The sequence below is a fragment of the Scatophagus argus genome, chromosome 1, assembly GCF_020382885.2.
Source record: "Scatophagus argus isolate fScaArg1 chromosome 1, fScaArg1.pri, whole genome shotgun sequence".
NCBI lineage: Eukaryota > Metazoa > Chordata > Actinopteri > Scatophagidae > Scatophagus > Scatophagus argus.
The window spans coordinates 14,306,310-14,328,178 of record NC_058493.1 but is presented as its reverse complement, the minus strand read 5'-3'; the positions used below and the strand labels follow the sequence as shown (position 1 = coordinate 14,328,178).

At 43.2% G+C, this 21,869-nt stretch overlaps 2 protein-coding genes across 2 annotated transcripts in view; one reads left to right on the top strand and one right to left on the bottom strand.

Moving 5' to 3' along the window:
- Positions 1–21,869, top strand: part of LOC124064477 — a 956,368-nt gene that overhangs the window by 794,371 nt on the left and 140,128 nt on the right. The window lies entirely within an intron of this gene.
- Positions 1–21,869, bottom strand: part of mafa (v-maf avian musculoaponeurotic fibrosarcoma oncogene homolog a (paralog a)) — a 71,279-nt gene that overhangs the window by 40,238 nt on the left and 9,172 nt on the right. The window contains exon 2 of the mRNA XM_046385359.1: positions 21,779–21,844. Coding sequence (XP_046241315.1) covers positions 21,817–21,844 — 28 coding nt within the window. The 3' untranslated portion in view covers positions 21,779–21,816. The remainder of the gene's footprint in view (positions 1–21,778; positions 21,845–21,869) is intronic.

The window sequence follows — 21,869 nt, the reverse complement described above, 5'->3', positions numbered from 1 at the left end:
TTGTGGTGCAGAGAGCTTGCAGCCAACATAGATCTTATCTCTGCTTTGTGTAATTCATAGCAGAGAGAATAGCCCTTCTGTACTTTGGCGTTTTGCGTGGCTGTTTGCCTGAGGGTTGTGTGGCTGCTTACAGGCAGAGGAGAGGGTGCAGATCTGCCAGTTGGCTTTCTCAGGACCCAACACACCAGTCTGCCAACACAAAACTGTAGACCCTCAGTGCCCCATGGTCACAAAATCTGACATGATCCCGATCAACACAAGCCTGCTCCAGCCATGTATAAACCTCCACAAACACAATGGACATACACAGACACACAAAATAAACGTATAGTGCTTTCTCCTACATCTTGCAGATTCACATGCACAAACACCAGACACGAGTGATGGACTAAAACGTTCTCTCTCGCAGCCTAATACCTGTACTCTGCGCACATTGCACTTTATAAATACATTTGCAGTTTTAACAGAAGTATCAGGTCTCGCTTGGGTCCAGACGTTTTGAATCCAGTCCAGTCCAAGTTGACTCATGGTGATTCGTCAGACATCATGACGTGAAACTGCAGACCACCCAATAAGCGTACCGGCGGTCTAATGCATCAGTGTCATGGCCGGGGCTAATGCGGTTGTCATTGATGTCAAGTTAGTTAGTTGTCACTTTCTCTCTGAAAGAGGACAAGTAACTTGCTCAGATGCTGAGTGAACCTGAAGAAGCTACAGGTGAAATGAAAAGTTACAGTTATATTACTCTATATTCATTCATATAATTTCATAGTTATTTTATACTAGTCTTTTAACGTATAAAAGCTCCATGATATTTAACAATTCATGAATCTTATGTTGCATTATAAAGTAAAAAAAAAAAAAAAGAATGTGTTTAATTGTGATTTTTATTTTTAAAACCCTGGCAAAACCGGTATGTTGGCCTGGTTATACATCAGTGTTGAAATTATATTCAGGCAGATATGTTGGTCTCTCGTGATTGGTTACCTCCCCCCAAAGTAATTGGTTAGAGTGGAGGCGAAGTCAGACTGTAGATGGAAACCGAGTGTAGCAAGTTGACAGTTCTGACATCACATAGCATCAGGTCTGAAATGCCGGTGAACTCCACCACTCGTTTGCTGTGGGGCAGCGCATGGCCCTGCACGGTTAAGGGTGGAGGCGACCAAGTCCGTCTCAGATCTGTAAGTGTTTGGAAATGTTCTTGTGAATCGATCTGATGGCCACCAAACAATATTCACATTTCATTATTAAAAACTAGGATTTGGTGCATGGTTTTATTTAAGCTAATTATTTATGAGATACAGATATGTTATTGTGTGTTAATTAAATCAACATTTCTTTACATTTTGAGAAAATGAAGTGATAGCAAATTGTTAAGGGTTTAAGGTCATGCTCACATGATGTTGTGCAGTAGTACTTGAACACACGTACGAAACCGACACACACCACACACACACACACCACACACTGATAAAGGAAGGAAAATATTGCCGTCTTGTGTCTCCTACCACTTCCTTTCATATAGCTGCACTCTGTGGTAAGAGTCATAATGCATAACATAAATGCACCACACATAGACAGCGATGCAAATACAGGAATCAAATACACACACACACAGTCATTTCCAGGAAGTCACATCTCACTGCTGTGAAAATGGCCACAAGCAGCAGCAGACACTTATCACTCTCATTTCTTCTTGAGATTTGATGTGTCTCCTTATACTGAGTGGCACTTGCTGCAGACAACTTCATTCAACCACATTCGTATAACCACAGCAGTAGCAAAGATACACATCGCAGAAGGAGGAGAAGAGAAGAAGAGATTGAAAGGAGACTGGTTGCAGCTGGAGAAGAGACTTGCTATAGGCAAGGGCCAGACCACAGTAGGAGACAGGCTCCAGCCTTCCCTTACAGCTCCATCAATGTTTAATGCACTGGGGTGGAGAGGGGGGCCTAGCCTGGACTACCACCCTCATGGAGAAGGTCAGCACTGGAGTCATCAGGCTAAAGGCATACCTCAGCGATGCTTGAGGAGTGTGATAGCAGACAATGGTCTGTCACACAAGGCGTCTAGTGGGAGACACTCCATCTCAGAGGTCACCCTCTTGTGAAGCTTTGTCCCCACAACGCAAGCCTGTCTCCTAAAAATGCTACTCATGATGAACTTGCATGAATTTTTTTTTTTTTTTTTTTTTTACATGTGTACTACAATGAATCACTTATATTGACAATATCTGAAAAACATTTTCTTTGCCAATACAAAGTGTTTATTGTGAATGACTGTGCAAAACATAAACTGTCATTCATTCACGTTTTCTCTACAGTATTGGCTGACAACTATGATGAATCATCTTTTTATGGCTGAGTAAATACAGTACTCACATGCACATCTATAAATTTAAAGTATTACTAGTAGTTTTTCATGCAGTCCACAAAGAAGTCTTTTTCTCTCTAACTGGATTTTATTGCAAGTCATGGAAAACAAAAAAAAAGTCTTTGTTAAATGCAGAAATGCTTTCTCAAGTTCAGATGAGGCTAATAAGGGACTCAGATTGTCCAAAAGAGACAAATGAAATAATATTCCAAAGTTAAAGTAAAATGGTTCAACATTTGAAATGTCATTGTACCATATGCAAGCTTTTTTTCAATACCACAAATAAAAAAAGCCTCACACAGACACACACAATCCTGGATTGAGATGACAAACATCATCCCGGCAGCAATTTGCTTTCTTTCAAAACATATTTTGCAAAACAAATTAGTAGTGCAAGGCTTTATTTATTTATGTATTTATTTTAGGAGACAGGATTGAGTGTAAACTCTCAAATCAAATGATGATGGTTTCAGGCTGACTTAAAATCATAGGTAACTGCAGTCATGTTTCCCATCATCCTAAACTGGCATGAAATACAGCACAGATGTACAGTATTTAGCCTTTGGCAGGAACACAAGACCGTGGGGGATAATACTTTGTGAGAGTGAGTTAAAGCAAGGCCCGAAAGTTTGAGCACGTTTCTGAGAGGACATCCTGCAATGATAAACACACAGCACCAGACTGTGGCTGACCAGACACCTACTCTGTGATCAGAGCAGGAAAAGGCCTGCTTTCTTCAGGTCCACTCCAGCTCAGTGGGATGCACTTCAGAGTCATCTCCTCTCACAGTATGAAAACACACACACACACACACACAGCACAGACATCTACAAGCTGTGATTACATGGACTAAAGTTTCTTTTCTCTGTCATTGGGGCCGTCCGTCGTAGGAGGGACAGTGTGTATTTTTTCTTTATTTTTCTTTCTTTCTTTGTTTATTTGGGATGTGGGGCTGGGGGTTACAGTTAGATAGTGACCTTCATCTGGAAAATACAAAGGACAGAATAACAGTGATAGACAGGATCACAGGTATAGATGAATGGGGAGTGTGAAGCACTTTTTTTTTTTTAAATTTTTACTACATTTATAAAATAGCTTTTTTTTGCAGCAGCAGTTTGGGTTTATTTGTCAATCTGCCAGCGGCACTGACACGCGCAAATCATCTCTCGACACTCACACACATCCAGCAGTGTACATATTAGCTCAAGCGTTCCGTGTGTCCTGAAGGGACGTCAAACCTGCGGCATCTGGCTGGCAGGCAGGCATGGAGGGATGGAGAAGGGGGAAAAGGAGAGGGGATCGTGGGAAGAGGGAGGGGAAAGTGCTGACTTTGACACCGTCTCTGTGTGCCGCTAACACAGGAACCAATTAGCTGGGAGCCAGCTTCCGTTGCCTGCACTGTTATAGGACCTCCTCTCCGAGTCCCCAGGGCTGACTGCAGCTTCAGGGCTGTAGTGGCACATATACTGTATACAGTAGACAAGCTATAGGAGAGACATAGATACTCAGCAGACATACGTGGACGGGGATGTGGTGTGGCCTTCCAGACGGGTCGGGATGGGACGGGACGGGACGGGACGAGCAGGAGAGCAGACAGATGCAGCAGGTCAAAGAGGGCAATGTGTAAACTAGCTGAAGTTAAAACACAAATTAAAACGATGCCAAGGAGCAGGCCATAGATGAATCCAACTACACGCTGTGATTGGTCCATCTTTATAGCCAATGTTATAACTCCTTGCAACCTCACATACCACACTGTCTGCAGCTCACTTCCTCCTTTGTGACAAACATATTTTACAGTTCCCACAGTCTATAACCACCAGCACTTCTTGTCAACTCACACCTCGTCTTATAGAAACAGATGCTTATCACACTCTCACAAATATCCCTGTCATATCTCATATTCACGCAAACACCCAAATATTCTCTCATTATTCCATCCTTTGCCATCTGAAACCCAGACAAAAGCTCACACTTGTGTATGTACACACACTTACACACACACTTCCCTAACCTACGCACACCACCTCACCGTCCTGTTCAAAGAGGGCACCGAGTGACGCAGTCTTTTTATGACAATTATTGATCCTCTGGAGCGCAGTAAAAACTATCCCCAGACAGACAACAGAAATAACTGTAACCATATAACAGCTTCCTGCCAGGGGAACAGATCCCACAGAGCGGCCACGTGACTGGACTATTCCTGGAGCATACTGTAGACCCCTAGCAGGCCCAGGGCACTGACCAGGCATACACTCCCATACAGGACGAGGAGAGAAGAAGGTTATAGAAAAGTGTATGTTGAGACTTTGTCAGTTCTTCAGGCTGAAAAATGAGCATTTCATGTATTTCTGTTCACTGAGAGGCTTTCAATTTGATTGTTTTTGTGCAGCTCCTCTCCCTCACCATATGGTGCTGCTCACTTTTAATTATGATAATATCAAAGTCTTTGTCTTGCATAGTCCATTTATGTAATAACATTTTCTCAATGCAGTGCTCGCGACATACAGCCACCACCCCCCAGCCCCCACCCGACATCATATCCACACACACACAATCCACACTTTTCCTCTAGCTGACACATGACTTGTCAAATCTACACTCTTCAAAAACCTAAATAACTTTGGAATATTACACGGCCCATGGACACAAGGAGAGGAAGCTGAATACAAGCCTTGTTTCAAGTGTAAAAATGTGGTTTTGTATTCATTGCTTTGTTCACAAGATAAGCCAATGTTTCTCCCTCAGAACAATTTGGCTGTCAGTATAGAGGAATTACTGTTATAAAGTTGTCTTTTTATTCTGCCACCCTGTCATTAATAGAGCCAGCTAAAACCCAGCTCCTGGACAAAGACGATGACAGAGGAAGGCAGACAAAGAAAGTTGGAGCCCATCAGGGGAATGTTAGTCTAAATACTGTACACTGTAGGCTGTGGCAGTGGTTTGTCTTCTTCTTTTCTGACATAATCCCAGAGTTCTGTCAGACGGTCTCAAGTACCCCTTCATCATAGCCCTTCCATAGATGTTGGAAGGCTTGGTTTCATGTAGATGCGATCCTCGAACTGTCAATGTTTAGGTTTTACTATGTCTTCTCCTTTTCCGTCTTTGATCTAAACTGATGCATAGATAAGAGATGATGATTGATTTTCCTCTAAAGTAAAAATAGATGTAATTAATATAAATTAATGGAGCTACTTTGCAATCTTTCCTTGTACTAAAATGTGGTGATGCATGTACCAATGGCTGATAATCAGCAGATTATGGGATGCAGTAGAGAGCTAGAGACAAAGACCGTGAGACAACAACAACTGGAAAAAAGTAATGAAGTGCAGATCTGTGGGGTAAAAATATAGTGTAAGTGAGCTGCCTTCTAAGAACAGAAAAACTCAAACTGTATTAGAAAAAAGGGGGGAAACAAAACAGTACATGGAAGCAGAAGGGCTCTGGATATGATCTGGTCTTAGATACAGAGCAGTAAGCTGGCTGTCAGACAAACAGCGTTCAGTCTTGTCAAACTCTAACACTCCACAGTCCACATTAGGTTCTGGCTCCCAGCCAGCTCAGTGACAGAAACCTCTCATCAATGTCATTCCTCATCTGTCCTCAGAGTCCCATTGTCTGCCTTGTTTGGACTACTTCAGCTCTGATCTCACTAACATATAATATATCCACTGAAGTACTGAAATCATTATTCACTCCTGTTTTCTGTTCGAATTTATTCTACAAGATACCATTAAATACTGCACAGAGTAACACATGCAGAATGAGCAAAGAAAAGTGACATAACAGATTTTTTTCCTTCCGTAACTTATCATCTGTCTGTGTTATCACCTCATTAGTGGTGCCTTCACTAAATGAGACATACACTGAGCAGTGCTTTGCAGCCCTCCTGCCCCTCAAGGGGAGCTTTCGACTGGGGAAGGTCTGTTTGATCTCAACACTTATCGGCTTCATTTCTGTACTCTTATGTGGTACTCGCCAGCCATCAGTGTGATTTGTGGTCAGTCTCAAGACAAATGCATTAACCACATACACACATAGTTGCATACATTTAGCTACATAAACACTCAAATACACACACCAACAAAAAAGAGTGCCTTTGCAAACCTCAGGGGAAGTGAAATGAATGTGCTAGCTTGTAGGTTGTTTGATACCATTTCGGAAACTGTTTATTCATGAGCTTCTGAAGAAAATACCAGCATGCTGGCGTCGCCGTGTTATGTATTTCAACAGGTCCAGAGTAGAAATTGTTTTTTCTTCTGCCAAAGTGACTCATTTGTTCAGTATTCAGTCTGAGACAAATCTGTAAATTGGTCTCTTTCTTGCATCCAGATGTCCAATCCCATAATTATTCCAAATTAGAGCAAAGTTCTATACTTAAACAGAATGAATCACGACTCGTTTAACTCCTCTTGAAGATTTCGCAATGAATCATGTTCACCCAAACAAAGAACAGAAGCTGTAATCTGTGCGTCAAAAGCATTGATTACAATGAGACTTGCTTCTTTAACAATGCACTTGATGCACTTTTGTCTGTCACACTGTAAAAAGTTTCTTCTTTCATGTTTGTATTAACTTCATGCTGAAACGTGGCATCCATAGCCTTACATATTTGCAACAATAACACTGGCCGTGACACTATTTGTCCCACTGTGATATAATGCGCAGCTTCAAGATTTTTGTCTTATGCTGCATTTACACAATGGCTGCAGAATGGAAAGAAAAGGAAAACCTCCCTTTAGTCCAGCTCCTGAGTGTTCATGCACTTTTCCAAGATGGTCACCACCATTGCAAAATTAGCTGCTTTTGTCATGTGTTTGTGGTAGTTTGTTAACCGAAACAACCAGCTACAAATCAATAGTATAGTTCTTCTTGAATTATCTGAATCGATTGTTTTATTGTTAATTTTGAATTTTTACAAAAGAATATGATGTGAGTGAGGCATCAGTACTAGTTTTAGGAAAGATATTCTTGTTTATAAATCAAAATTGCTAAAATTGTTTCATTAACGGAAGAAAGAATGAATAAAATGAACAATTTCTTCTGGTGCTTAGTACTTGCTGTATATTCTGCCTGCTAGGGGAACACAGGCAAAGTCAAAGGTAATAAAAATAAAAGGAAAGCATTTATTTATCTCAAAGGTTTTTTTTAAAAAAAGAATAACAATAATAAGAAACACTTCAAGATAAACAGAATTAGACAGCAAATAACCATGGCACAATACAAAAAGAAGGTTAGTGAAACTGAAAACACAGTTGTTGCCTGCTCTATACCCTCTTCCTGTATACTATCTCTGTGCATCTATATGTGAAATAGATTCCTAACCAGAGTCCTTCACGCTGCTTGGCAGCAACATCCCTAAATATAAGGAAGGTAAGTATGCATGTAGATTAGGTCGAGCACAGGAGACGCTCCCCTAGAAGGAGTTGGCCTGTTTTAGAGGGGGAAAAGTACTGTTGGAAAGCGAGAAGCACTGCAAGGAAGACTTTTTCTGCAGTGTCTGCAATAACAGTGTTAATTTCTGGAGGAGTCTCCTTTCGATGGGGTTTGTTGTGAAAGCCTTGGAGGCAAGAAGAGGAGTTAGGAGGTTCTGGGGAGGCTGGGGGCTTCTAGTAGCAGGTTATCTGTTTAAATAAAGCCCTGCAAAGCTGTGTGACTCGGGAGGAAAAACAAAAATTATTCATGCAGACACACTCTCAGGGCAACCAATTGCAGTATTTAACATGCAAGAGGTCACAAACCTCTTTTTTCGTGTTACTGAAGCCTCATGACTTACTGTTTCCACTCTTAAGAGATACTGTTTGTCTGTTGTGTGTAAAACATTTTTGTAAACAACAATAAAGTTTCTGTGAGGGCATAAAAAAGCTACACTGGGAAATACACATTTCTTTGGGTTTGACTGTTCATTTTGTTTTTAGTGCGCTTATTGCCACAAATAAGCACAGTCAAACAAGACGAAATGCTCATTTCTTATAGACTGCAACAAAAAGAAGATAAAGCTTTTGCTGATTGTTCCGTTGCTGTGCATGTCTGAGGCCATGAAATAAATGCATTTGTGTTTGCTCACTATCTTTATGTCTGCAGCAAGCAGAGATAGCAAGACATAGAACGAGAGGAAGAGACACTGATAGACGCATAGAGAATGAGTGTGAAAGTACTGTAGATAAAAAGTGGAGATTTCAGATAGCCGTTAGCAGTTCAGCCATGATGGTGCCTGAACACAGCTGTCAGACCCAGATGGTGAGGTGCTAATAACATTCAGAGTTTTGCAGCGCACCGTTTATTTTCTAATAATAAAACTGTTAGCGCTTGCTAATAGCATAGCCACTGCCTGCCAAGCACACGTTCCGGCTGACACTCGCACCACTCTGCTGCCATTTACATGCCGTACTGTCGAGCCGAATGGGTCTATAGTAGGCCATAACACAGATAGACAGACAGACACACATATGCACATACACACTGACCAGCAAGCTGTTATGTGTAGCCAAGCAGAGCAGAATGACCTAAGGTAATGAACAAGTGGATGTGTGTGTTATAAACATAAAGAAATAAATATACATGTGGAAGTGAATGTAAACACACACACACACACACGCCTATCCTTATGAACACATCTGAGAAAACTTGTCGTATAGAATGTGATGTTTAAATGTGAGTGATTTTCAGCATAGTGACGGGGCCTCTGGCTCTGGGAGTACGTCAGATCTAAAGGAATGGCCTTTGTGTATTACTTCAAAAGTGGTAAATGATACATCAGTCACTTAAAGCTAACAAAGTCCAGATTTAATGAATTGCTAATACAACTCAGGTGACTCTTTTATGGGGAGCCGAGTTGTAAGATTCAGTCACCTCATCTTACTTTCACTTTTAAACCTTTCACAGCTGCTGCTGAGGAGCCCTTCAGCACAATCAACAGATATTTTATCAGTCACAAGCTCTGACTGTATGTAAAATCTCCTTCACTGATCAATTTTCAGATCAAGTTTGGAAAGCTGTTAAAATATGAGCATTTTAAAGTTGCTTCTTTGCTTTTTGAGTTTGGTCATTAATTGTAGAATTCCAGAAACTGCAGTGCAGAAATCCTAGTGGGTGCAACTTGAATGAGAATCCTCTTAACATATTCAGAATAACATGAAGGAAATGAATAAAATTGTGGAAAACATATGTAAGGAAAAATCTAATTCTTGAATGGGTTATGTCTGGACAGTAACTCTGGATAGAACACCCAGACTCCCAGGGACAAAAACAAAAGGTGCTATTCTTTCAAAGTGCCGACTCATCAGACTGTGTGCTACAATAGAGAGCTACTGTGGCGTGACACAGTATGTCACTGACCCTAAAAGGCTGCTGTTTCCTTTTATAGACTTTCCCACTTTAGGCTAGATCAATATCATACCCCCATACCTAATTCAACAGAATTTTGTCTGCTTTTTTTAGTTTTTTCATACTCCTATTTTTTTTTAATATATATGTTCCTGTCATTTTACAAGGTCTGACAGGAGGCAGTAACAGGAAATACGGGGAGAGAAAATGGTCCATAGCTGGAATCGAACCTGTGAAGTTGTGTTCACATGCAATCCATTTTAAACTATTTGTGTGACACTGCTTACTGTTTTCTAACTCCTTATATCTGAGCATTTCATTGAAATCACACGGAGCTGTATGTAACTCTGTGTGTGTGTGTGTGTGTGTGTGAAAAAAAAAAAATCCAGAAAGAACAAAGTATGTGTGCCAGTATCATACAAGGTTGTTTCATGGTGCAACTTCATTTTGTTAAATATTTCAACAGGAGCCAATTTCCTGTTAAGTGTCATTACAGTGTTTCTGCACACACGTACGCCTGCAAAGTGCCACAATTAATTGGACTTCATTTCCGGGAGATAATTTCCGACTGTTAGGCAGGCTGTAAAAGCACATCACCATGCACATAATTACATAGGCAGGCAAGAGCAGCCTGCGGAATTTATCTCCCACCCCAAATATGAGAGGCTGGTGAGTGGGCCTCTGCTACAGCCTTTGAAGAAGCATTTATGTGTGTATGCTAACAGTCTCTAAATGAGCAAGCACTGTCACATCATTGAGATGCAGCTTTATGTAGGTATAAACTCACAGTCGGACTCAGTGTGTCTCTGAGTCCCATAAAATATTTAGCAAGTGAATAAATGACAAAGATATTGAATTAAATTACATCACCCCGGTGGACAAATGAAATAATAATTTAAATATAAAAAATAAAACAATACGGAATGGTACAGAAACGACCAGAGTAGGGGGAGAAAAAAAAAAAACATGAATTAAGTCTAAATTAACTCTGCATACTGCATCAGGTCTCCAGCTGTCTCATGTAGCTGAAAGCAGAAACCTGTGTCTTGGGTAATTGAGCTCCCCTCTGCCAGAGTTATCATTTTGCTTATTATGCAGGGATATGTAACACAGCAAAGCGGCTAGGTTCTCTTTAGTTGGCTCAGAAGTGTGCTGCAAGGTTTGAAATGTGCGCTACTAAAGACAAGATATGGAGGACAGGGGCTCTCCAAGTGACACAGCAGGGGGCTTTTGTTAAAGGTCTTTCCAGTCTGAGTTTGTGGAAAACTGGAATAGAACAGAGAGATGAGCGAGGGCATGTTGACTTAAAAAGGAAATTAAATGATTCGTGGAAGTCTATGAGGTGGATGAAGCACTGCTAGGTTGTTAACATGGAAAAATCTGGTCTGTCTATGTGTATGCCTGCATGTCTGAGTTTGTTTGTGTGTGTGTGTGTGTGTGTGGGCACACATGAATGTGTATGTATGTGCCTATGACAGAAGGTTCCGGGGCTGCTGTGTGCAGTACCGGCTGGCAGGGTGGCTGTCAGAATGGCCCTGTTTCCTGTGTCAGCTCTAAAATAGGTCCAAACACAGCAGAGATGCACGACACACTCTGGCTATTTACAGCATTCACACAGTGTGTGCTCAGGATGCTGCCAAGTGTATGGAACCAGACGCACTCTGTGCTGTACTGTATCTGCTCACAGACTGCGAAAAAGACATATTCACTTTGAAAAACGCACAACCTGACAGGCAGAGAAAGAGAAAACAAATAATTTTAAAATGTTAGACACTGTTAATATCCATTTGTGAAATGTTTTAAGGATCAAAGTAAAGTGTGTGTGTGTGTGAGTCAGTGTGTGCGTGCCCTTGACCCTTCCATATGTAGGTGTTGTGAGAGTATCGTGTACGGTAAGGGCATTGCGCCCTGTTTATGTCACTGTACCCACCTCCTGTTCACCGGAACACCCTCTGCGTGTCCGTGACAACCACCAAACCTCCCAGATGACGCAGATATGCTGCCACCTTGCCGCCTTGGTCTGTGCATGCCCGATAAAGCTTTCCGTGTGCACACACAATAGATACTCTGAGACTGCGGTGAACAGGAGCAGGTTATTCCATAAGTCTGTGATCATATCAAATGTAATATCATATAAGTGTATTTTTTTGTCACGGAAAGTGCTACTTCCCCGTGTGATTTTCTCTCTTTTTCGTCTTACGCTTGTTTCATCTCTTTAACAGAGCCACACATGCTGATGGTGCCAGTTTGGAGCCACGTGTGAAAAACAGTCCCATTGATTCACACTACCCGAAGCTCTGAAACCAGGCTACCTGACAGATTGTGCCATGACCCAATACACACATGCACTTGCCCATAACTGCCACTGCCACAGTTGTTTGTGCAAAGCAGCAGAAAGTCTGTAGTCAGTTGTCACGTTAGATCAACTACCAAGAACAGTGTGAACAGTTTGACCTCAACAATTCCACCGCAGCCTGTACATGAGGAACTGAGCAATTGTCTCAAGTGTTGTATCTCAAGGGGGATACTCTGTCTGTTAGACCGTCACTATAAAGCTGGAATCCTTAGCATCTGCCCTCCATCCCCCACACCCCTGAGACCTGCCTTGTTAAGGCAGACGGCCATTTCAATCCTCAAGTCAGGTGTGATGTCAGGCTTGAGTCAAATACTCAGGATGTACATTTGACAGTGTCTTGTTTGCTACTGTTTTGATAATATCTGCCCCCGCTGTTCTCACACAGTGCACCCATGACATGATCAAGTCCCATCCACATCAAACATTTTTAAATATTTGCGAGATGCTTCACCTATCTCTCAACTCCAACCAATGAAATTTCAGTGGTGTTTGCATGCCCACTACCTGAGTGTTGTGAGTTTTATCTGCTGCTATTTATAGTTCAGCACGTAACCCCCATATATATATAGACAGCACAACATTAAGTTGTGGTTCCCGGTCTAGTTTTGCTTTGCTGCTCGCCCCCACTTTCTCTTATGTGCCGTCCCTCACTTCTCCCTCTCTTTCTCTTTGTTTATTTTTAATCAAAATTTCCATCTCTAGTTTCAATTAGGAAGTCGAATGTTTAACGATCATTTCTTGTGTGAGGTGAGAAATGCAGAGGGAGAGAAGACACTTAAAAAATAAACACAGATGATAATTTCCCAAAATACATCAGGGAAACCGGCAAGAAAGAAGACAAGCTCAAAGTTGTTCAGGTGCTCAATTTTAGATGTGGTTACTGCCCTTTCAGAATGTCGGTGATGCCTGTTGGCCAACCTGTTTGTGTGATTTTATGTGTGTGTGTGAGTAAGTGAAACTTCAAATGTCTGTGCAAAAACAAGAGCTGCGATGTGAGGAACTGAATGGAGAGGAGGCGTCCATATGGTAGCAGCTATCAGTGTTCACTGTGCCGCTGTGTTTTCAGTTATGAGGGTCTCGTGCATTCCGGTTGAGGAGAAGTAGACTTATCTGGAAACTGATAAGACAGCTTTCTCAAATTATACCAAAATTATTTTAATTGCGAGTGAGAGCAGCAGAGCTCTGAATTTTATCTCTCTCTTTCTCCTTGCCTACATCAATTTCTTTGTCTCTGACTATCCTGCCCCGTATGGCTCCCTCCTCCTCCTCCCCCCTTCCCACTTCACCTCACTTCACCTCAGCATCGATCAAGTTTTCCCCAAAATATCTTTTCATACACATGCAACTGTCAGCCCTCCATCTGGGGCTGCAGGTAACTGAGTGTGAACGCTTATTTTAGTCAGTGTTGTCTGTGTATGCTAATATACAAAGATCATAGGGTCAGTGTTTAACACCCAGGCACTGTATGACCAGGCTTTGAACCAAGAAATTTCGTCTTAAGTTGATTTCTGTGAGTATGTGTTCCTGTGTGTGTGCATACATGTCATGTGTGCGCTTGTGCTCCGTGAACCAGAGAGCACAGGTCAGATGCCTCCAGTGTTGGGCTTAAAGCTGCTTTGAATGGGCCAGGCTGTGCTCATCTCCTGTCTAATCTTCCTGCTCTGGCGAGTGTAGGGAGGAGGAGAAAATAAATCCATAGTCTTTTCATCCTCCTGTGACCACTGTGCCTGTGAGACAGCAGCCGTGGGAATGGAGATGGATACAGGCAGCCCTGCCTCTGACCTCCCTCTACTCCAACACAAGGGTGGAGATAAACAGGGCCACAAGGATCGCTAACATCTTTCTTTCTCAGGCACACACAGACGCATGCACACAAACTCATACGGGCGCACACACACACACACAGTACAGCACAGACATCTCATTAAAGCAATAGTAGGTGAATGTTGCAACAGCAGTGTGCCACTGGGAGAGAGGTCTATTAGGGATACTATCAAGAGACGGACGAAGGAAATGAGAGTCGATGTGCTCGTCCTGCGTCTATCTAATTCTTGTACGGCATATGTGCTTGACGTATGTCTAATTTTGACCCAGGGATCTGGCCAGGGACACAAGTATTAATACTTATTGGCTGAATCATTATGATAATGTGGTGACTAGAGTTAATAAAAGAATTGCTCCAATAAATATCTATTTCCCAGAGTGTGGGTATGTGTGTGTCAGTGAGAGAGAGACTTACTCTCATGCGATTTCGTGCATATGTCCAAAAGTGAGAGACAACAGACACCGACGGCGGGCGGTTCATCCCAAATTGCTCTTCCCGCCTCTCTGTTTCCTGGGGATTTTGGAGTGATACTCCCTTCTTGTTCCCCCACTCCCTCAGCTGTCACAACCCGTCACCACAACTATTCCACTTCAGCCGCAGGGATAGAGGGAATGCTTTGTCCCTCTCCATAACCCTCACATCCCTCTCTCTAATGGTAGTTGTGGCATATTGGGTTGTATAGTGAGAATGCATTTACTTGAGTCTTTTTTTTTTTGTTTTTTCCCCTCAACCATGACCTATCTGTTTAAGGACATGAGGAAAATAATGACATTTTAGTTTTTGCTAGCAAGAGTCTCAGACTGTAGAATGTCAAATTGGAGAATAAACACAGAGCCATTCCTTTGGTCATGGCAAGTGTCCATAGAGATGTGTCTTATTATGGTTTGTCAGGGTCATTAGTGTAATCCAAGCAGACAGAAGTTTATACTGAGAGAAGTGCGCCATAGTATTCTCTTTCTGTTTGTGTCTTTTTTTTTTTTCTTTTTTGTATCTATATGCAGCCGCTTCCGATAATGTCATCCTACACTGCTCTCCGCTCCTCGCAACCAGAGACTATCAGCTGTGAACTCGTTGCTCTGCTTTAATGGCCAGGTCACAGGGAGGAAGAAAAACAAAGCAGTGAATATGTTTATGTCTGATAGGGAGGCTGCGTGAGTGTGAGAGAAAGAAGACAATTTCTGTAGGGCTGTGGGTGTCTCTTGATTTCCGTTTTTGTCTCTGCCACAGCATTCTTTCCCAGGGGTCACACACTATTCCAAGCCAACAAACAGAAGACAGCGAGGTGACCAACTGAGTTCACAGCTTGGCCTGGCCTGCCGTGTCCATGTTACCCTACAGAGAGTAAGCTCACGACACATGGCCATTAACTGAACGTGCCTCTTCGGTATAGCAGTGACATGCAGAAGGGAGCTGGTCCTCGCTCTCCACAGCCCACTCACTACACTGTGTGTACAGAAAGCCCTCCTCTGTCAGGTCTCTGAGGCCATGTACTCTCCAAGGGTGACACTACCCAAACTCTGTAATTATACAATGAGCAAAGAGCATTCCTCAGCCTGGTTAGCCAGAACTATGACAGAGAGGGACAAATATTTACTCCCCCACCCCTTCCCTCTGTTCCTCCTCCTTTAGCACACCCCCACCCCAATAATTTAACAGTAAGAGCAACTCAGCCTTGTAAACACAATAGTTATGTCTGCGCTCACAGAGCCATGAAGCAGACATACAGGCTCCACTACCCCTGCAGCTACTACTAATACAGGCTCCTCTCCTCTCCTCACCTCACCGATCGTCTCCCCTCCTCTCCTCTCCTCACCTCACCTCACCTCACCTCTCCTCTCTTCTCCTCTCCTCTCCTCTCCTCTCCTCTCCTTTCCTCTTCTCTCCTCTCCTCTCCTCTCCTCTCCTCACCTCACCTCACCTCACCTCTCCTCTCCTCTCCTCTCCTCTCCTCTCCTCTCCTCTCCTCTTCTCTCCTCACCTCACCGCTCCTCTCTTCTCTCCTCTCCTTTCCTCTTCTCTCCTCTCCTCTCCTCTCCTCTCCTCTCCTCTCCTCTCCTCTCCTCTTCTCTCCTCACCTCACCTCTCCTCTCTTCTCCTCTCCTCTCCTCTCCTCTCCTCTCCTTTCCTCTTCTCTCCTCTCCTCTCCTCTCCTCTCCTCTCCTCTCCTCTCCTCACCTCACCTCACCTCACCTCTCCTCTCCTCTCCTCTCCTCTCCTCTTCTCTCCTCACCTCACCGCTCCTCTCTTCTCCTCTCCTCTCCTTTCCTCTTCTCTCCTCTCCTCTCCTCTCCTCTCCTCTCCTCTCCTCTCCTCTCCTCTCCTCTCCTCTTCTCTCCTCACCTCACCGCTCCTCTCTTCTCTCCTCTCCTTTCCTCTTCTCTCCTCTCCTCTCCTCTCCTCTCCTCTCCTCTCCTCTCCTCTTCTCTCCTCACCTCACCTCTCCTCTCTTCTCCTCTCCTCTCCTCTCCTCTCCTCTCCTTTCCTCTTCTCTCCTCTCCTCTCCTCTCCTCTCCTCTCCTCTCCTCTCCTCTCCTCACCTCACCTCACCTCACCTCTCCTCTCCTCTCCTCTCCTCTCCTCTCCTCTTCTCTCCTCACCTCACCGCTCCTCTCTTCTCCTCTCCTCTCCTTTCCTCTTCTCTCCTCTCCTCTCCTCTCCTCTCCTCTCCTCTCCTCTCCTCGGATGTCTTGACATTCAGCTTTCAGAATATTTTATTTATTTACAATTAAATGAATGAAGAATGACAGAAATTCAATGGGATGTGTACAGTGGTGCACATTTTGTATCAGTTGTATCATCACAAAATCTTTCACAAGATCTGGAAAAGCAAAAAAATAAAAAATAAATAAATAAAATTTAAAAAACTGTATACAACTTTGCTTTTATTTGTTTATCATCTTTAGCAATATTTACTCTCACAGTAGATGGAGGCTTCACCTCTCATTACCTCCCAAAGTTGTCAAAGCATGGCAACACTTTGCAAAACAGAACTTGAGATACTGAAATAAAGGTTTAGAAAATGAAATTGAACACAGTTCCTCTTAAGTTCTTAATGCCTTTTTTTATTATGTGTTTATGAGTTTGATTTCTACCCGTTGTACAGACGCATATTTGTGCTGTTCGCTGGCTCGGTAGGACAGCCCTTTGAAGGTGAAATCAATATAGTAGTGAGTTGTCAGGAATTAACTTAGCAAATTAAAGAAGTGTTGGCACCAATAAAATCTGTATGTTTATTAGTGTGATACCAAATATTGTTTTAATTGTCTGAGCCAAGGGAAACATAAGCCTTGTCGCTGCAGAGCACAGCCCACACAACTGAGGACATGAGTGTGTGTCTCAGACATGTATTAATAGGATACTCCACCAGACTGTTTGTCTCAACACTCTGTAAACAGTGTGATTATATCTTAGGCTTCGATTTCTGTGTCTGTGCATGCATTATGGTGATCCAGTTTTTGATTTAATATCCTAACCCATTTTAATTAAATACAAAATATAGAGAATAGCAACTTTTTGTGCAGGTGTTCCTGTCTGACAGCAAGAAACTCAGAGAATCGTATTGTCTCAGAGGCTTATTTGTGTTTGATGTTAACGGGAAAGCACAATGCATTAAGCCTGGGATGTAAGTAATGGGCACTTACACATAGAGCCCCAGCCACACTGCATGGACAACAAGCGGTTAATGTGCAGCAATAACTCTGTTAGGCTGCTGCTTCTCATTGCCTCTCTTCCAGCTCCCATCTTCTCCATCTCCCTTCCCATTGTCACTCTCTGTGTACATTTCTTAAATGGTGCACAAGAATGAAAGATGAAACACTGCAGGTCTCTTCAGAGCTATTCACTTTGCGGCATCCAGAAACACCACTGAATCATGGATATGATGCAAGGGTACCACGCAACTTTTATTCTTGCTTTAAAATAAAAAATATTTATGAAAGATGCTGTGATTCAAGAGTGAAGCTGAACTCTATCAGGATAAATGCAGGCTTGGCCTCGACAGAGGACCCGCATCCTGGGTGAATGACTGTGAGAGCTGCTGTATGGCAGGATGAAGTGTGTTCATTTCCTTATTTATTGACTCACTTGCTTTTCTCTGAGTGTTTGAAATTAATAACAGCCAGCAGAAATCAGACAGAGGGATGAAAATCAGCACTTTCCCTGCAGTGAAGCCATTCATCAAGCTAACGAGGGGGAGAATAGGAGTGGAGGAGCGGAGGGGTGGGGAAAAGTGACGTTTGGAGAGGGAGCAGAGAGCGGGAGGGAAGCAGGTGCAGCGTGATGGGGGGAGGGCGGAAGTGGGAGGAGAGGAGGGAGGGAATGTGACGTTGGGAACAGAAGCGAAGGAGAAGGAAGTAAAGTTTATTTAGGAGGAGAAGGAGAGTCATTTGGAGGATAGCAGGGCAGACAGATAGGAGGAGCTGTGTGTCACTTTAAAAAAGAGATGCAGACATAGGAAGAAAGACAGGTTTGACATTGGAGTATAAATAGAGAGGGAGGAGAGAATTAGAGAAGGCAGACAGTTTCTCCTGGACTGAATGACTGAGGGATTGGCAAAGAGATCAAGGCAGTTTCGAACAACGATGTGTTTATGCATTTTTTCCATGTCTTTGCAAATTGCTCCTGCAGTTTAACAGACTTTTATATGAGCTATGTCGACAACGACTGGCTTCTGCGAGCAGTATCTGGTCTCCACCGAGAGTCAGAAAGCTACCATCTCCAACAAATTTTCCCTCATGTTGATGAGGACTGAGGCAGATATGATACAGAGCACTCATCCCCAACAGTGGTAGTTTACTCCCCTTCCTTTCACTGATGGGTAATGATGGGCCTGCCCTCTCCTTCAAGCAGTCGCCCTTGCGATGGCTCGGTCCCATGCTGCTCCGCCCCCCCGACAGTCCACCAGAGACCCAACAGTATCTCACACCCCAGAGTAGGGCTGACTAAGCACTTACTGCTGAGCCTCTCTTCTCAGAGCGAGAGAGGAGCGCCATGCTGAGAACTCTGCCACAGGAAAATAATTAGCAAAGTGGAGCTCTGCCCAAACATACTGGGCTAAATCTAGTACCACTTCACAGACAAATGCAGCCATAAATCTTTCCCTTTCTTTCTTTCTTTGCTAGGAAAGCATCATTCTCACAATCCGGGCAAGATTTTGGTTTCTTGTTTATACTTACACATTTGAACTGTATCCTTTGTAGTACTAGTGCAGGTTAAACACAGGATAACTAAGTACCCAGAGAAAGCTACAACCTGCTTTGCACTCTTCCCTCAGACTCAGTTGGCTCACGCAGACAAACTTGGGCTTGGTGTCTTGTAGTGACGCAAACTGTGCCCATCTCACTGTACATGGATATCTGTATTTTTAACTTAAAGTTACACCACAGTATCTTTGGTCACCAAGACTAAATATAGTCAGCTCCTCCTAAGCAGTCTCCAGTTTCTCACTCCTTTCCGAGAGGCAGGTGGAGCAGAGAGGAGGAGAAGGAGGAGGAGGATAACACCCCATTTTGAATAAATCATCCCTCAACTTTTGACCCATATGGAGCAGGAGGTTGTTTTTGTACATCTGAGCTGCCCCCCTCTTCTCTCTATGCCTTTTGCACCCCTCCTCTATCTCATTCATTTTCTCCTCCACATGACAGGTCAATCTAGATCGATTTCATCTGCCCTCAACGACTGAGACCAAACATCCTGGCACCCAGAAATAGAGCTCTCTGTGACAGGAGAGCCTCCAACTAACCGGTACCGTTAGCACTCAGCTCTGGAAAGGGTTGAGTAAGAGAGGATGGTGGTACAAAAGTACTTAGAAAACACTCACCTGATGTCGTTTACTTTGCAGATAAACTACCCTGATATAAGGAAGCAAATGGCAAATGGATTGTTGTGACTAGATGTGGTGTGTGGCTGACACTGTTTCAGCAGGTTTCAGCCAAACCACCCTGCCATACAGCAGCCACATGATTGGTGGCCTTGCCTACCTGTTACAGTATGCTTATGTGATAACGCACACACGTGCAAACACACACAAGCCTGCTTCCCCAATCTATATTTACACTCAGCTCTCTTTCTCACAGCCCCTTTCACACGTTTACAGTACATATACACACACCTGGTGTTTCATCTTTGTCAGCATATTCTGGGTCCTCTAACTCCCTGCTGGGCTCTGAACTACAGTGTCTCTTTGCATGGCGAAACCCTGAGGTGTGCCTGCCTTCCAAACACACACCAGTCGTGGGTGAGACACACTGGCAGTCTCAACCCATCGTTAACCTCTCTTAATCTCCTCACCAACTTCACAGCTTCATAGAGTAAATACATTTACACCTGGAAAAATATCTTTCTCTTGCATTGGTTGGGTAGAGGCGCAGTGACACAGTGTCCTGGTGGTGTCTAGGCAGTCCTGGTCAGAGTCAGGACATTCTTTCCCCAGGCAAGGACACTGAGACCTGGCTCTCCTTCTCCATCACTCAGCCTGTCCTCCTGGAGCTACGTGGCCAGACTGCTCATCACCCCCTCCTCATATACATGGATTTGCATAAAACAAAGACATGGCTCTGCCTGCAATGTGTGCCACAGTTGAAACCACTAAGAACCGGATCGACCAGACCACACTGCACACGGCCCCTCTTAGCTTGGCTGGCAGGTTGACAGCGTGCAACATGAGTATAGCACAGCAGCATGGCAAGAGAACTGAGATTTATGAGGTTGACTAAGATAGACACCCCTCATGGTTTTCCACTTTCATTCGTTTAACATCCGTTCCCTTGGCGTTGTTTATATTCCACACCCCTCAGCAGTGAGCAGAGGGCACCTAATTCACAGTGATGACGTGGGAGGAGAATCAGAGCACTTAAAACACTTCATCTAAAGATGATTTGTCCTTGTCTTCCTTGATGGCTTTTGTCCTGCTTCCCCTCCTGAAGTTAAGTGAAGCTGGAGAAAGGCCAGCGAGTGATCCCATGCCCCACTTAGACACAATCAAGTAAATAACGCTGGATAAAAACGCATGTACACACAAACACAGACACACGCACATGCATACGTTCCACTTCGCCAAGGTGGGAAATCATGAATGCAAGCTGAAACCTTCTCTCATCCTGATGTGTCACGAGCACATCACGCAGGGTTGCTATGGAACTATAACAGGAACATCTGGGTTTGCACTATACGTTTGCCCAGGTTCCTCTCTGTCTCTGTGAATTGATTTCAAGACTAGAAGCTTATTCTTCACTCTGCCTCTCTCCTGCTGTCCGAGACTCCCTTCCTTTTTCTTTCTACCTTTTTCACACAAACTCATGTGATTTACATTTGAATGTGTGGCTATAATCTGCTGGTTGTGCTCTTGATCCAGGATGACTGAAAACATAATTTTTTCCATTGTGTGTGTGTGTGTGTGTTTTCTTTTTCATGAAAGATTTTTTTCTCAAGATTTGTACAGTTCTCTGCAGAGTTATGGCATTGGGGAGATAGGGAAAGATGCGATGTTGCGAGATATAGTCAACATAAAGAAGGCGTGTGCTCTTTAACATATGAATGGGAATTGAAAAATTATGCTGCATTATATCTCCATTATGGAAGCTTTACAGACACCTGCAGTATGCTATAAAACACTCAGTACATGTGGTGACTATACCCACTCTTATTTAATATGAGAGTTTAATATTAATGAATAATTAATATGAATTTCATCATGTAGGGATATAATAGGAAAATAGACACAACATGACCAGGAATAATTCTGTTTGATATTATTTTTACAGTGGTGATAATGTCTTTTAAAGTACCAGTATTTTATGGACTTCTTTCGCAAATCCGACTTCACTCACTGCTGTGATGCTGAAATGACAAAGGGAAGAAAAAAAAGGATGTGGCGAAAGATCAAGTAGGAAATGATTTACCTCAGAGAGCCATGGGCAAGGAGGAATGGGGCTTGAAATCACAGATGCAGGAATTTTCTCGATGACCTAAAAGAGAAGATAAGATTGGATG